This window comes from Chiloscyllium plagiosum, chromosome 24 (genome assembly GCF_004010195.1).
Source record: "Chiloscyllium plagiosum isolate BGI_BamShark_2017 chromosome 24, ASM401019v2, whole genome shotgun sequence".
Taxonomy (NCBI): Eukaryota; Metazoa; Chordata; class Chondrichthyes; order Orectolobiformes; family Hemiscylliidae; genus Chiloscyllium; species Chiloscyllium plagiosum.
Window position 1 is genome coordinate 13,747,445 of NC_057733.1, and position 14,989 is coordinate 13,762,433.

The window sequence follows — 14,989 nt, forward strand, 5'->3', positions numbered from 1 at the left end:
AGCAGGGTGGAGAAATTCTCACTGAGCAGTGCTAAGTTGCAATTGGTTGGTGATTAATGCTTGTCAAGGTCAATATTGATGGCCCTACTTCTGATTGTGGTCGTACCAAATACATTCATCAAACTAGACATTGGAAAAACCCATTATGGAAATTCCAGCAGGTGCTCGGCAGGGTTGTACCCCACATCCATGGATACTGGCATCGTACATGTGACATGGCAGATCTCGGATCCAGTACAGGACACTTGTGATTCAATGCTTTACTTTGGATGCAATGATAATTAGCATTGAAATGCTGCAGCAAGGCCACTGTGTGCTAAGGGGCAATGCAACTAGCTCATTGTCTGAAGCTCATTGTCTGCATCTCTGGGCCCTTCACACACTGTCATAGCACTCACCCACTCTGAGGATACCTGGATGCTCACAGCATCCCTGCTTTGCAAAGCCATGCCTTGCCGTTTTATGCTTTGCCCCTTCAGATAAAAGATACAAGGTTCACATTATTGCGATCTCGCCATGCTGTTCAGAGCAGTCAGAAAGCTTATTACAGTTATTAGAAAGCCTCAGTCAAGTCTAAGGGGCATTGGCTTCTTTCAGAAATCCTGATAAGTTACTCAAGGGCAGCCTGGGATACCAATCCAGGGCCTACATGGGGTGGTTTCAATCAGGATTCTCTCTGTATTAGGAGCTGAATGTCAAGCAGCCCACCTCCCAGTTTGTCTTCCTCCATTTGACTGAGGTTGCTTTAACTCGAGTGGCAACCTCATTCCAAGCTGGCATGATCTGGAGTCATGGCTTCTACTGCTGGTGCTGGGGGAGGAAGTCCCACCTCTGCACCACACTGTCCAGCAGGAGCTGAACTCCAACCCCATTTACAATGTGGGGTCGTGACATGCCCCACTCCCTCATTTACCATGGCCAGGACACATGTCAGGAACAGTGCAGTGCAGCCCTGTACTGACACAGCTTGTCCAGGTGCACAACAGACTTTTAAAGATGGCGCCTGTGCTAGGGATGACGGTCAATTCTGGGATACCCTGTGGGTGGCGAATTCTGGGAACACTGTGCGATAAGGAGGAGCAGAAATCGGACGTAATACATGCTGTTGGAATGGAAATGGCAACTTATCGGATGTTTGTGGTAAGATTTGGTGAGAAAACATGCTTTCTTGTGTGTGACAAGAATCCCTCCAAGAAACCCGACGTGACTTGCACTTTTACTGAAAAAAGTTAAGATTTAGCCGAATGGGTCTGAAATGCTGTAGTTACTTTTCCATAAATATGCTCCAGTTATGGATGTTTACATAATTAATCCTTCGATTGTTCAGAATCTCAAGATACTACAGTATTTTTGGATATGAACATATTAATCAGAAGGAGTAAGCGACTAGGCCCGTCGAACCTACTCTGTAATTCAATAACATCATGGTTGATCTTATCGAAGCCCTCAATTCCACATTCCTGGCTCAACTGCAATACTCTTTGACTACCTTGGTAGTCAAGAATTCATCTACCTCAAATTACTCCATTTCCTACCCTCTCTGTGGGAGAGAGGTCCAAAGACTCATGATCCTCAGAGAAAAGCATTTGTCATCACCTCTAGGGAAACATTCTCTCACCAGCTACCATGTTACGCTCCCTCGGTATTTTATATGTCTCATTAAGATCATCTTTAGTCATCGCTAGCTGCCTAAGATGACCCTAAATTGTTAGAAACTCAGGCTTGGAGAAATTGAGGACTGGGGTTGGGGAGAGTCATAGAGTCATAGAGATGTACAGCATGGCAACAGACCCTTCGGTTCAACTCATTCATGCCTACCAGATATCCCAATCCAATCAAGGCCTATTTGCCAGAACACGGCCCATATCCCTCCAAACCCTCCCTATTCATATACCCATCCAAATGCCTTTTAAATGTTGTAATTGTACTAGCCTCCATCACTTCCTCTGGCAGCTCATTCCATACACGCACCACTCTCTGCGTGAAAAAGTTGTCTCTTCAGTTTCTTTTAATTCTTTCCCCTCTCACCCTCAACCTATGCCCTCTAATTCTGGACTCCCCAGCCCCAGGGAAGAGACTTTGTCTATTTATCCTATCCACACCCCTCATGATTTTATTGACCTTAATAAGTCAAAGGTTGGTGGGGTGGAAGGTGAGGACCAAGGGGGTTCTGTCCTTGTTGCAAAAGGAGGGATGGGGTTCAAGGGTGGAGGTACGGGAAGTGGAGGAGATGTGCTGGAGGGCATCGTTGATCATGTGGGAGGGGAAATTGCATCCTTTGAAGAAGGAAGCCATCTGGGATGTTCTATGGTGGAATTGGTCCTCTTGGGAAAGTCAGGCTTCACAAATAGAGACTGAGGGCTAAATTTTCTCAGGCCCTGAATGGTGGGAGCATTCAGTTGGGGAAATATGGTGGGAATGGAAAATTGAGATAGTTAACATCAAGGAAAAAAATCTGACCATGGTCTGGAGGTGGGTACGAGTGAGTGAGTGAGAGGTTTGAAAGAGGTTTTCTACACAATAGATGGGGAGAAACTAGTTCTGCTCATAAAAGAATCCATAGTTAGAGTCAGGAATGGAAGTGCGTGAAAGCAAATCATGTTGTGGCATTTAAGTGGGCATTTCAGTGGATTACTTAAATAATAACAATGGACAAAGGTATGGGAAAAGGCAAAAAAAAATTGGCAATAACTCAAAATGCTCAGTGGGCCAGTACATGCCCAGAAGTTGGTGGGCTGCTTCTATTTTGTAACAACTCAATGATTCTGTTATTCCAGGATGCACATAAAAGAATACCACACGCTTCAGCATTGAAGCACTGTAATCACCTGGCAAGATAATGTTGGATAAAGTAAAGCTGCTATGAAACAGAAAATACCAGGGTACCAAATATGTGTCTCTCTTCATTTAATTTTCCTTTAGCTTTTACCACCCTCCACCCTACCCCAAGCAATTAATTTGATTTAATGCATATTAGTGCAAAATACAGCTGAAGGGATTTAAAACAGCTAAAGTTTTGCTTTGGTTCACAAATTACATCTATATTTCAATCACTTCAAAGAGGTTACCTTTTCCTGTTTACATAATAACTGATAGTAGTGGCTTCTTGCTTGATTTTAATTTAAACAAAATCAATTTAAAGTAATTACATGCTCGTATATGTGGATAAACTAATGTGTTCTGTGTACTTACGGGGCATGATGCCTTGGTCTGCTAGCTGCTCACGGGTTCGGCGTTGCTGGAGTCGGAGTTGGAGAACTGTGACAAAAACAAAATTTGCAGCGATCAGGAAGCAAGCATTCATCATTGACCATGGTAGCTGAATGTAGTTTGATTCTGATAAGGAGGTTCATGGTAGTTGTTTGAGATCAGCCAAGCAGATAGTAGGGCACTTTAGGAGTACACTGAAAGATAATCTGCAACTTGCATATCTATCCCCACTAAAATAGTTACTCCTTTTACAGTATGGTCTCTGGAAAAAAGATTCAGCTTTGAAAAATGTATCTCACATTTTTTTTAAGTAACAGTACATTTTTTCACAGAACATTATCTTTAAATTTAAATTATTTGACCCTTATCTCCTGCTTGTATAAAATATGTTTAATATACAAAATGTTTACATTGCATTGCTACCTATCCTTGAATTTTGTGGCTTTTACTTAAGGAACTTGATTGCATAGCATTACAGTGTGCTAACAAGGTGGTAGCTCCACTGAGGTTTGGGTGGCATAAATATGCTGTAACAACAAAACAAAGATCAAACACTTTTTAAACCACGAGATATGTTGCTGCCTTGGAACTGTCAAGACCTATGTGGGAATACAGTCTGTGTTGCTTACAGAAAGATAATCAACTCCCATTGTTGTTGAGCCAGGCAAAGGATGTGGAGGAAAGCAGACTACTGCCTAATAGTCAAATACTGTGGGAAAGCAATCAGATTGAGGGTGTCAAGACTCTGGGACTGGGAGCTGGTTGGATCAATGGAAGCAGTCCTGCTAACAGCCCCACATGGAGGGATGGGTGTTGCTGTGGCGACCAGCAGAATACGAGGGAGCTCTGAAGATGTTGGGACATTTTGAAATTAAACATGGCCGTAGTTGTCAGGCCATCACTGTGGAGGGGAACTTTGAGGCAGAAGATCTTCAGTGTGCATAGTTGAGAGAGGGAGGTGGGATAATGAGTCTTCTCTAGCTGCTAGGAGGTCACCTCTTGAGAAATACTCCTTTTTGCCTAAGATTGGCATGCAATCTCCCACCAAGCAGCCAGTTAAATGTCACTAAGTGGGGATTTCATTGCTCATCCACTCAGGGAATATCTGCCAGGGGGGAGATCGTGTCAGGGGGCTCATCCAAAGTGATATTTTTAAAATTGTCCTGCTACCCATCCATGCATAGTTGTGATGATTCATCATATTCTCTCCTCTCTGCCAGAAAGGTTCCACTGGAGGAAAGGTAACCAGGATCCCTGGTGACCACAATTAATCAATGGTAATCAGTGTGTGCCTAACATAAGGTACATTTGCAATGGAGAAAATTAGCTTTTATCACTGTTATCTATTTCTTTGTCAATGTTGTAGGCAAGGCCTCATCCTTTCAGCACTATTTCTTGTCCATTTCAGTTGTCACTGATTGATTGCATGATTATGCATACAAATGACTGACCACTGAGAAAGAATGCCATTGATATTTCCATGTTCAATCTGTTCTTGCTAGTGGATTGGCAGAAAGGCATTTTTTAAAAAAAGGAATGAAACATTAAACACTTATCACTTACATGTTTTAATAAATGGATTAAATATTGATGCAAAAGCAAAATACAGTGGATGCTGACCAACTGAAATAAGAACAGAAAATGCTGGAAAACCTCAGCAGATTCAACAGCATCTGAGCAGGAATTGTGCTGATTCAATGCAGCTCTGACCAACTTTTAAGAAGTAAAACCAAGGCTCAATTCTGTGCAATGCTTCAACCTTTGAGTTCAGACAGGTATCCCATTATCTGTACTTCTTAAAGAGTACACCACTGAATTTTATTGCCTGCGGGTCATTTCAGACAGCTGCAAGGGATTACCTAAAGCTGCATTTATTCAGCAAAAAGTGTTTGTTTGGTGCAATGGTAATGTCCCAACTTCTCAGCATGGAAGCCTGGGTTCAAGTCACATCTGCTCCAGAGGCGTACAATACCATTTCTGGACAGGATGATTAAAAAATATCGTTATTCAGCAAGGTGTTCCTTATACTCTAGACATTTCTGTGTTTCAGGGATAGAGTCATAGAGATGTACAGCATGGAAACAGACAATTCGGTCCAACCTGTCCATGCCGACCAGATATCCCAACCCAATCTAGTCCCACCTACCAGCACCCGGCCCATATCCTTCCAAACCCTTCCTATTCATAATTTTGTAAACCTCTATAAGGTCACCCCTCAGTCTCCACCGCTCCAGGGAAAACAGCCCCAGCCAGTTCATCCTCCCCCTGTAGCTCAGATCCTCTAACCCTGGCAACATCCTTGTAAATCTTTTCTGAACCCTTTCAAGTGTCACAACATCTTTCCGATAGGAAGGAGTAGATTTTATATCTGATGCATATGTATGTGCGTTGTTCTTTCGTTTGCAGAAAATGCAGGAGAGCAAATCCACAAAATCAATGTGAAGAGGAATCTGGTTCACGTTGATACGTGGGAGAATTAACAATATTTCAATTCAGTTAATATGTAAATGAAGTCACGGGTTCTGATGCTGCACTGAAGAAATGCTGAAAATAACTTTTTGTAAAAAATGAAGCATTAAAGTGAGTGCTGTCGTGATATGCGATTACAGCCCAAACAGAGCAAGGAGTACTCCCAATATCTTGGCAAATGTTTCCTTTTCAACTGATGTCACCAGCTAACTGTTCTTGATGATATTTTGTTAGATGCAAAAATAGTCACTGTTACGGCAAGCATTTCAATAGTAGCTATGTGACAATTTTTTTTTCCTTGTGTGAAATACTTTTAGTATCTTGAGAGATGTGATAAGGCACTAACTAATGTACGTTTTCTTTCACGAGATCGCCATATCTTAGCAATACTCCCTCTAGTGGATGCGCAGGAACCAACAACTTACTCAAATAGCAGATTCCAATGTTAGATGTAGTTGCAGTGCCGCACTTATCAGGTGACATCAAGATGTTCACTTTTAAAAAAAAACTAAAATTCTAGAATGTAAATCTCCCATTTCCTCTTCTTGTTGCTAGTTTATAAGACTGTCATCTAATCAGAGTTAACTCCCGATACTCAAACATAACCTGAAATTTCAGAAAAGGACTATTTAAGTATTATTTAGGAACTAATCTGTGGCATCCGTGACAAACAGCTGCACAAAGTTGGAAGACAAACAAAAAGCACACCCTTACAAATATATGGTTAAAAAAACAGGATGCATAGTTATAAACAAGCCTTTTTAAACAGGATCACGGCAGTGTGTGGTCCCGGTGCTGAATGTAAAGTGGAACAGAGAGAGAGAGAAAAAGTGAACACTGAGAGGTCAAACCCTTACACCCTAAAGATAATTCACCATCACAGTGTGCAGTATCTATACTGTCACATTAAAACTCTCTTTGAGAGTTTGTGTGGTGTGTACCTGACAGACTCTGTGCCGGACATTGCAGACATGTTAATAACTAAAGTTAGAAATGTATTTAATTGAGGTAGCTTTGCACTGATCATACACATTTCCGTTGTCGAAAACAGAATATGTCACAAGTTTCAGGGTTGTGATTTCTTTTTGTTTTAAAACAAGGTAGGTACACACTTAACGTACACAAACCTAAGGGGTGAATTCAAAACCGGCAGCAGCCTGTATCCTATTTGTTACTGAACCAACAACGCCCAATAACAGAAGCCATAACTTGTCTAGTGACTAATGACTGGAGAGTTCAGCAATAGCTTAAACAGTGCACATCTTTACAGTACAGTTTAATGTCGTTGCTTCTCTTTGAAAGGGAGAAGCTTCGAGCTTGGGATGGGGGTAGGGGGGTGGGGAGGTGAGGGCGGGTAAGCAAAGTCAAAAAAAAATTCGATCAGCAAACCTCCTTTTAATTCCCGGGAGATGAAATAGGAGTGTGCATGACAGCTGTCATCCCGGTTTCCATTGACTTTGCAAGGCGTAATTCCTGACTCCTGCCCCTCTGCGTTGTAGACCATGTTTAAATCCTCAAACGGTACTAAGCGCCCCACAAGCTCCTGATTTCAGACAGATACCCACTAACTGTCCCCATACTTCAGTGTTTCCTTCGGAAACCAAAATGAATGGGCAGGGAACACAGTTCAGATTATGAGATCACACACTCAGCACACCCTCTGGTGCTGCTGCAGATAAAGCTTCTGACATTCGTGTTGGAACCTGCATTAAATATTTCCTCACAGGTCCCGGCTGTTCTGTAGGCCACAAAGCTGAACTGATAAATTCAAATCTTTGGGGAACCTACATTAAAAATAGAAGCCTCTCAAAGGCAAGCTGCTATAGTTAAACCTCAGGCTGAAGTGCTGAGGCCCCTCTGACCCAGCCACCGCAATCCAACGAGATGATTTCGACACAACTGATCAAATTAAACTGGCAAAAATAGCATCTCCAGTTGTCGTACTGTGAATGTATCTGCCAGGCACTTGCACCCTTGGCTGAACGTTGTAAGTAACTTGTTTGCCCGGTGAAGAACTCTGAATAAATTTGCACGCCTGTTGCCTTTGCTATTGCATTGTTTGATATTCCTGTGGTAGATGTTCGTCGAGAGTGTATGATAGATGTTTGCCTGAAAGACTTTGTTTTACCCCAAAATGCAAACTTTCGGTGGGTGCTTTACAAAGTTAACATGCCTTCCTTGCTCCCCTTGCAGTCAATGGAATTAAATAACAGACAGGGCATGCCAATGGGCACTTAATATGACACTGTGCCATTTAGGTGTCTTAAAGTCATTCTATTTATTTATGCCCCTCTGCCAATTTGCATGCATCCTGCCCGTGAAACAAAACTGCTCTTTGGAGTAATCTACACTAGGAGAATATGGCCATCGTAAGTAGAGCGCTTTTCTGTGCACTTGTTAATGAACACTATATAAAGGTTACGTCTGTGATTCTGATATCACCATTCTGGGATTTATAGCAATAGTAATAGTTGTGGTTAAAAGCTATTAAATCTAGTCCTGATCCTTTAAAATGTCAAATAGTTGGATTTATTAACACTTGTCTTGGCTAATCTTGATTTTTCCATTCTGTCAGTTTTTTTAATGTTAATCTTTTTAAGTTTCCCCAATTCCTTCTGAAATGCTGAGTCTTGGGACTTTTTCAATGTCATCATAAGGTGTGTCTAAAAATGAAGGGATTGCCTCTCCGAGAGAAGTTTAAAAACCTCAGGCCTAATTCTCTGCAGTTTTAAAGATTAATAGCTGATGCCATTTAAGAGGTGCAGAATTTGTACAGGGCTCCATGGTAGACGCAGACATGGTAGACACAGGAAAGATGCTTCCCATTACAATATCTTGAAACACAGAATAAGGGCAGGCAATTTTGGACCGACACAAGAAGGAATTTCTTCACTCAGAGGGTCGTGAATCTTTGAAATGTTCTACTCCAGAGTGATGTGAAGTTTCCATCATACAGGATATTTAATATTGGGATGAAAAGACCAGAACCAGAAATTACAGGTTAAGGCTACAGGGTAGTCGATTAGGGGCTGGGATGAGGAGAAATTTCTACGCCGAGAGAATGGAGATCCTGTGGAATTATCTGCCACAGAAAGCAGTTGAGACCAAAACATTGAATGTTTCAAGAAGGAGTTAGATATAGTACTTATTGCTAAAAGGGTCAAAGGGCATGGGGAGAAAGGGAAACATGTTTCTGAGTTGGATGATCAGCTATGATCATATTGAATGGAGGAATAGGTCCAAAGGCTGAATGGTCCACTTCTGATCATATTTTCTATGTTTTACAAATGTTTACATTTTTAAAACAGTAAGGAATAAGAAGACACTGCAGGCAAATGCTGCTGTTGGAAGAGCAGCTTTGAGGTCACTGAAAGGCAGAGTGAGCACAAAGGGCCAAATGGCCTACTGTTCAGCTTATTTCTTAAGCCCTGACTTCTGTCCTCTTTTTAGCTGTCTATGTGAAAGCTTTCTTTCACCTCTGAATCCCCATCAGGATTCAGCAGAACACAAGGGAGGGGAAGCACTATAACTGTCACTCAGCTTGTTACCTTCATGTATCGAAGACTGAGGGGGTGACCTGACCAAGGTGTTTAAAACATTAAACAGTTTTGATGAGGCTAAATGGATTAGACAGAGAAGCATGAACAAGTGTACATAATCTTTAACTTAGGATGGAAGTTAGGAAGCACTTTTACCACTTAGAGTCATTGAAGTCAATTTCTTTCAAGGGCGGCATGGTGGCTCAGTGGTTAGCAATGAGTACAATATCTAACTCCTCCTTAAAAACATTCAATGTTTTGGCCTCATAGTGCTAGGGACCTGAGTTCGATCCCCGCCTTGGGTGATTGTCTGTGTAGAGTTTGTACATTCTTCCTGTGTCTGCATGGGTTTCCTCTGGGTGCTCTGGTTTCCTCTCACAATCCAAAAATGTGCGAGTCAGGTGAATTGGCCACGCTAAATTGCCTATTGAGTTAGATGCATTAGTCAGGGGTAAATATAAGGTAGGGGATTGGGTCTGGATGGGTTTACCCTTCGGAGGGTCTGTGTGGACTTGCTGGGCTGAATGGCTTGTTTCCATACCGCAGGGAATCTAATCTAAACTAAGTCAGACAGTTCTCTTCTCCCAAAAGATATGAACACATGACTGCAATAACTGGGAGGTTTCATGACTGAGGTCATTAGATTTTGTTTGGTATTGGATGTGGATCGAAAGGCAGATAAATAGTGTTGAGGTCCAAGTCAGTACGATTTAACTGATTAACAGAACCGACTCAAGATGTTGACTGGCTTACCCCTATACCTGTGTTCCTATATATTACAGATCTTACATTTAATGAGTTACCTAAATAGTCAGCACTGAGACTTGTGTTTTTAAACTTATGAAGTGAAACTGAATGTTTCAGAGAAACAAGTACTGTGCTAACCATTTATTTAGGAACATCTCCTAAACTGGAGGTTCAGAAAATTCCTAAGAGTCTCTCTCTCTTTTTCTTGTGAGAGTTTTATTCTGCATCCGACTCATTGAACATAACTGACAGGCAGCACTTCATGCTGATAGTGAGCATAAAATAAATGGGTGGTCCAATCCCAACACTTGCTTCAATAAGCATGAACATACCAGAAAAGTTTTTAAAAAGTTATTCTGAAAACCCCAAACTTTGCAACTATCTAACAACTGTGGTGTCCATGTGAAGTAATCATTGTTCTGATTGAAGTGTAAATGCCAACTGAACTTTGGAATGAGACAATGCATCAGCAATCCTATCCACCAATAGTAAATGCAAATCATACAACCAAATTTTGTGGAGTTGCCATGATGGATCTTGACCATAACATATGGTAAACATTTGCCACATTCGAAAAACAGCCACCATAGTCATACCATGATGGTGCTTTTCAAATGTTCTCTTCATTTGCTGGTTGTAAATTATAAAGAATGTTATCAGGCAGTCACTTATTGATAGCAGACAGAAAGAAAGAAAAGCAAAAATTGACAATGAATGTGATTGGTATACAGTTTTTCCCCTGCACCATTAGAATTTTTAGTAATTATTTTTTGAAAAGAATGGTATTCTGGATCCCAGAATCCACAGATGGCTGGGTTTTGAAATATTTCAAATGAGTACAGGCTTGGTTGTTTAACTAACAGCAAGCAGCTGTCAAGAAAACCTGCTGTTACAGCTCATCCTGATAGTTACCGTTTCAACCTTCCTGTGTATCTTTTCTTTTGAAATTAACAGTTTGGGCTGTTTATTAACACACTAGGTTTTAAATAAAACTGTGGTTACAATTATGACAGCCACAACTGCAATCAAAAAAATTAAATTGTGCACAAGCATGGTGGGATACACAGCATTATAGGGTGTGAGATATTATGACAGGCTCAGCTTTAAAGCAGTCGGTTTCCATTCTGTTCAGTTTTTGCTATAAAGCTTTTTTAACATTCCCATTTTGTTTATACCTGCCTGAGCTCACCCAACCACACACAATCTGAGAGGTGGAGTCAGACTCAGGTACCTAAGGAATTTTCATCTTTGGTTTTGCACTTAAGTTTACTTCCACAAATGAGCCATACAGACACTGTAGATTTCCATTGCTGGTCATTTTTCTGATGTATGAGGCGTCATCCATGTGTCAGTTTATAATATTCTTGCTTCTAAGAACAAGGAATATAAAAGTTACTCTCCAGAGAAGTGAGCACCAAATCGAGGCTGACAGTCTGGTGTAGTAGAAACATAAAAGAACACCAGTCAATGAGGTCAGAGTAGGGAAAAGTAATGAAGAAACATAAGCGAAAGTTCTTTATCTGAATGCCCATGGCATTTACAACAAATGGATGAATTGATAACCTTGTACATAAAAGAGGATAAGATAGCTAGTACAGTATGGGTTGCAATGTGACTCCATGATTAGGACCTGAATATTCAAAGGTATGCCTATTAACGAGGGATGCGATCAGTATAGTAGTGAGAAATTATCTTGGTATGGACAATCAGTTTGACTGCATGACTAATATAGTGTTCTACTGACATTCTGAATAATTCCTGTGTTATGAGGCAAAATAATTCTTTTGTGCCATGAGATCATCTAACTTGTAATCCCATCACATCACACCCAAATTACACTAGAATTTGCCATCTAAATGAAAACTAAGCCATCCACTTGCAAACAATTCCTGGTGGGACATTGTGCTTATTGTGGGAAGGCAAGACTCTAAGTAGTTATCATTCTTCTGTGTATGACAAGCTGAAAAGTCTGACAGTATCCACCTTTAGGGCTACCACACACAATAAAACAACAATTTAGGAAAGGTATTGAATGGAATCCAGTACATGAGAAATATATCCCAGTAAAATGGAGACATGGGGGAAAGGAAATAGATGATGAACACTGCATTCTTTTTAATGCCAATATTATGGGAAGGATCCTGTCTGATGTAAGACCCAATGAACGCAGTTCTGTTATTGTCATGCCAGGAAACCATCTTCAGTTCTACAGCAAGGGTCTGACCCATGCAGTTTTCTCTGCAAAGCCATGCCTTATTTGTCCATGCCTTCTAAAATTCATTGTCCTTCCTAATGATAGAAGGGTGTGATTATTAAAAATAAAGCTGTTGAACCTTTCTTTTGTTTTGTGCAATGTATAAATATCCTTAAATACTTACAAATGAGATTCAAGTTGAATAGGTTACCCCATTGTGCTTTCATCTCTACCATCTGGATTCAAGATCAAGAACACTGATAGGCTAACAGCATCACTCTATATATTGTAAAATGACCAACAGATGACATTGGGTAGATTCAGCCAAATTTCTAATTGGCATGAGGCCCCAGGTAAAGTACTAACCTGTCTTTCTCAACATACTGATTGATGTGCAGTAACTTATTTTTGTGTTTTTAAGCTTTTTCTACTTTTGGATTTCAGGTATTCAATCAATGGAAACAAATGTTATCTCCTTTTGTACCAATGGTGCCGTTTACAATGTTTTTTGATTGCCCCAGAACCTGTTAACGTGACACGTGTGTGAGGGAATATTTATAGCCATCATCTGCTAAAGTGCATTCAGATGTACAGGGATGAATGAATCTGCCATTTGGCACACCTGGCTGTGCAGCAAAATTCAAAATACATTGTGCCCTTTTTTTGAAAACTGAAGAAAGAAGCATTCAAATTGTTTCAATTGTCTCAGCTCTTTAAATCACCGACCTTCAAGCGAGCTTTAATTGCCAGGCTAGATATGAGGCTCCTTCCAATGCAATGACATCCCAATTTCCACTAACCACTTTCCACTAACTGCACAGTACTACAAGGTAAAGCAATGTAAGACAATGAATGTAGAATCTTCCACAAAACACCACTGAGCCAAGAATACAGTGAGTGAAAATGCAGTATGATCTGACAAATTCAAGCACTGAAAGATGGAAGAGGGTTAATAAAATAGCCATCAATTCCAATTAAACTGATACTTGAATGAATTCCAGTGCTGTTTACATAAGTAACACCCTGAGTATTAAAGTCTCAGTCAAGCTACCTTTATGATAGGCAGTTTAGGATCAGCTGCTCATTAGTGTAACAAAATTTAGATCACAGACCTATGCCAACAGGTTGTTGTCAGGTGTTCCACATATCATCATATTAACATCTGTACTGACTGGAAAGATTAATGATATTAGGGAGTTACAGTTGAACTGCTTTGTACAGCAACCACATTATTACATTCTGATGTCACCCTGGTAACTGTGCACCAATAATAAATTCTAATTTCCATAGGTAATTATACTTGAGATTAATGTCACATTTAAGTTGAATGGCGTTGTTAACGAAAACTAGATTAAAAGAGATTTTCTAGAAAAGTACTATAAATGAGCTGATTAGTTTCAAAGACAGCAAAACTGTTTACGTTAAGCTTGCATGTGAAGTTAAATACATTCGCCAAAGCATTTATGTTGCCAAATTAACACAAATTCTGCTTTTGTAGTATTCCAACCCCATCATATATTTAAGAATTATACATGGAATTTGACATGACACTATACACAATTTCATATCAGAAATGTTTCAAAGATTATTACTTCACTATTTAATTGTTGATCTCAATGTCTATTAATTGTCCAGGGCTTTGTGATTTCAAATTAATTCTCATAATGGAATCAATGGGTTGGGGACAAACAAGTGATGCTTTGAGGTGAAGTTCAACGTTACTGATAAAAAATGCTTTATGAAATAATGCACCGTGTTTTTGTTCCAATCATTTTAAGAGGTTACTGCTGGCATATATATATTAGGAAACTGATTTAAGGAGCGACTGAATTTCATAAATAAGCCAATAGAATAACTCAATTAGTCTTGAAATATAATGGTGAGTGGCCATCCCATTGCTTTAAAAACTGACCATACTTTCAATAAAATGAGTATACAAAGAATGGCTGCCCTGAGACAGAAAGGGACAATGATTGATCTGTTTTCTGGTAGAGTTTCCCAGCCAATGACTTGAAATCAGATAAATGACAGCCTAGAATTTAGTTCACTGATGCAGGACCATGTAGCACAGATCACAGAAATGTGCTGTTGAAAAGTATCCAGAATGAAACAAAAGAATGTACATAGATGAGTTGTACTGATCTATGAATCAAAAAACAAAAAGATAAAAATTCTTTCATCTACCTGCTGTATAAATACTTTAAACTGTAATTTTTGTTGCACTATCCCACTGTTTACTCTTGTGCTGCTTGTGTGCACTGTGGTGGCACTTGTCGTTTTTGACAGTTTACCAAGTTTTTACTGTTTCTTTACTAAGAAAGCTGCATGGTTGTATTCAAAGTTTTGATTTCAGGATCAAATGTGCATCATAAGTATTATTGCAAAAAGAAAATTTGACACTAATTTCTTTTCCAGTGGAAACTCCTATTTGGTGATTATTTTCTGGCTTCTTTGTACTCACTTAGCAGTAAAGTAGGGCACATTTCCTTTATCTAAATGCCTTACTTCCTATCAGTGCTGCGTAGTGTTAATCTTAAAATGTTTATATCTTTTAAAAAAGTTAATACTTTCAATACTTTTTAAAAATTGAAAAAAGTCAATTGTTTCTGAAATCAGAATCATGAATGTCAAATTTAGTTATAATCTGTTTCAGGAAGGTGGCAGTGTTGTCACAATGTTGAAGAGTTAGGCATTTATAAATTTAATGTAGAGTTCAAACAATAAACTAATGTTGTACAACATTTGTATAATCTAGTGACTCTTGAACATAATAGTCTATTGGCATTTTTAATTATGGCAAAAAAAATGCTAAATACATTAATAGTTGTAT

At 39.7% G+C, this 14,989-nt stretch overlaps 1 protein-coding gene across 12 annotated transcripts in view; it reads right to left on the reverse strand.

The window, feature by feature from the left end:
- LOC122562032 (myocardin-like) overlaps positions 1-14,989 on the reverse strand; it is a 662,438-nt gene that overhangs the window by 111,522 nt on the left and 535,927 nt on the right. For 9 of the 12 annotated variants that reach the window (XM_043714469.1, XM_043714471.1, XM_043714465.1 and 6 more), the window contains one exon: positions 3,193-3,258. In XM_043714469.1, coding sequence (XP_043570404.1) covers positions 3,193-3,258 — 66 coding nt within the window. Of the gene's footprint in view, positions 1-3,192; positions 3,259-6,104; positions 6,212-7,068; positions 7,331-14,989 lie in introns of those variants that run through there. The other 3 variants (XM_043714463.1, XM_043714462.1, XM_043714472.1) reach the window with 2 other exon arrangements.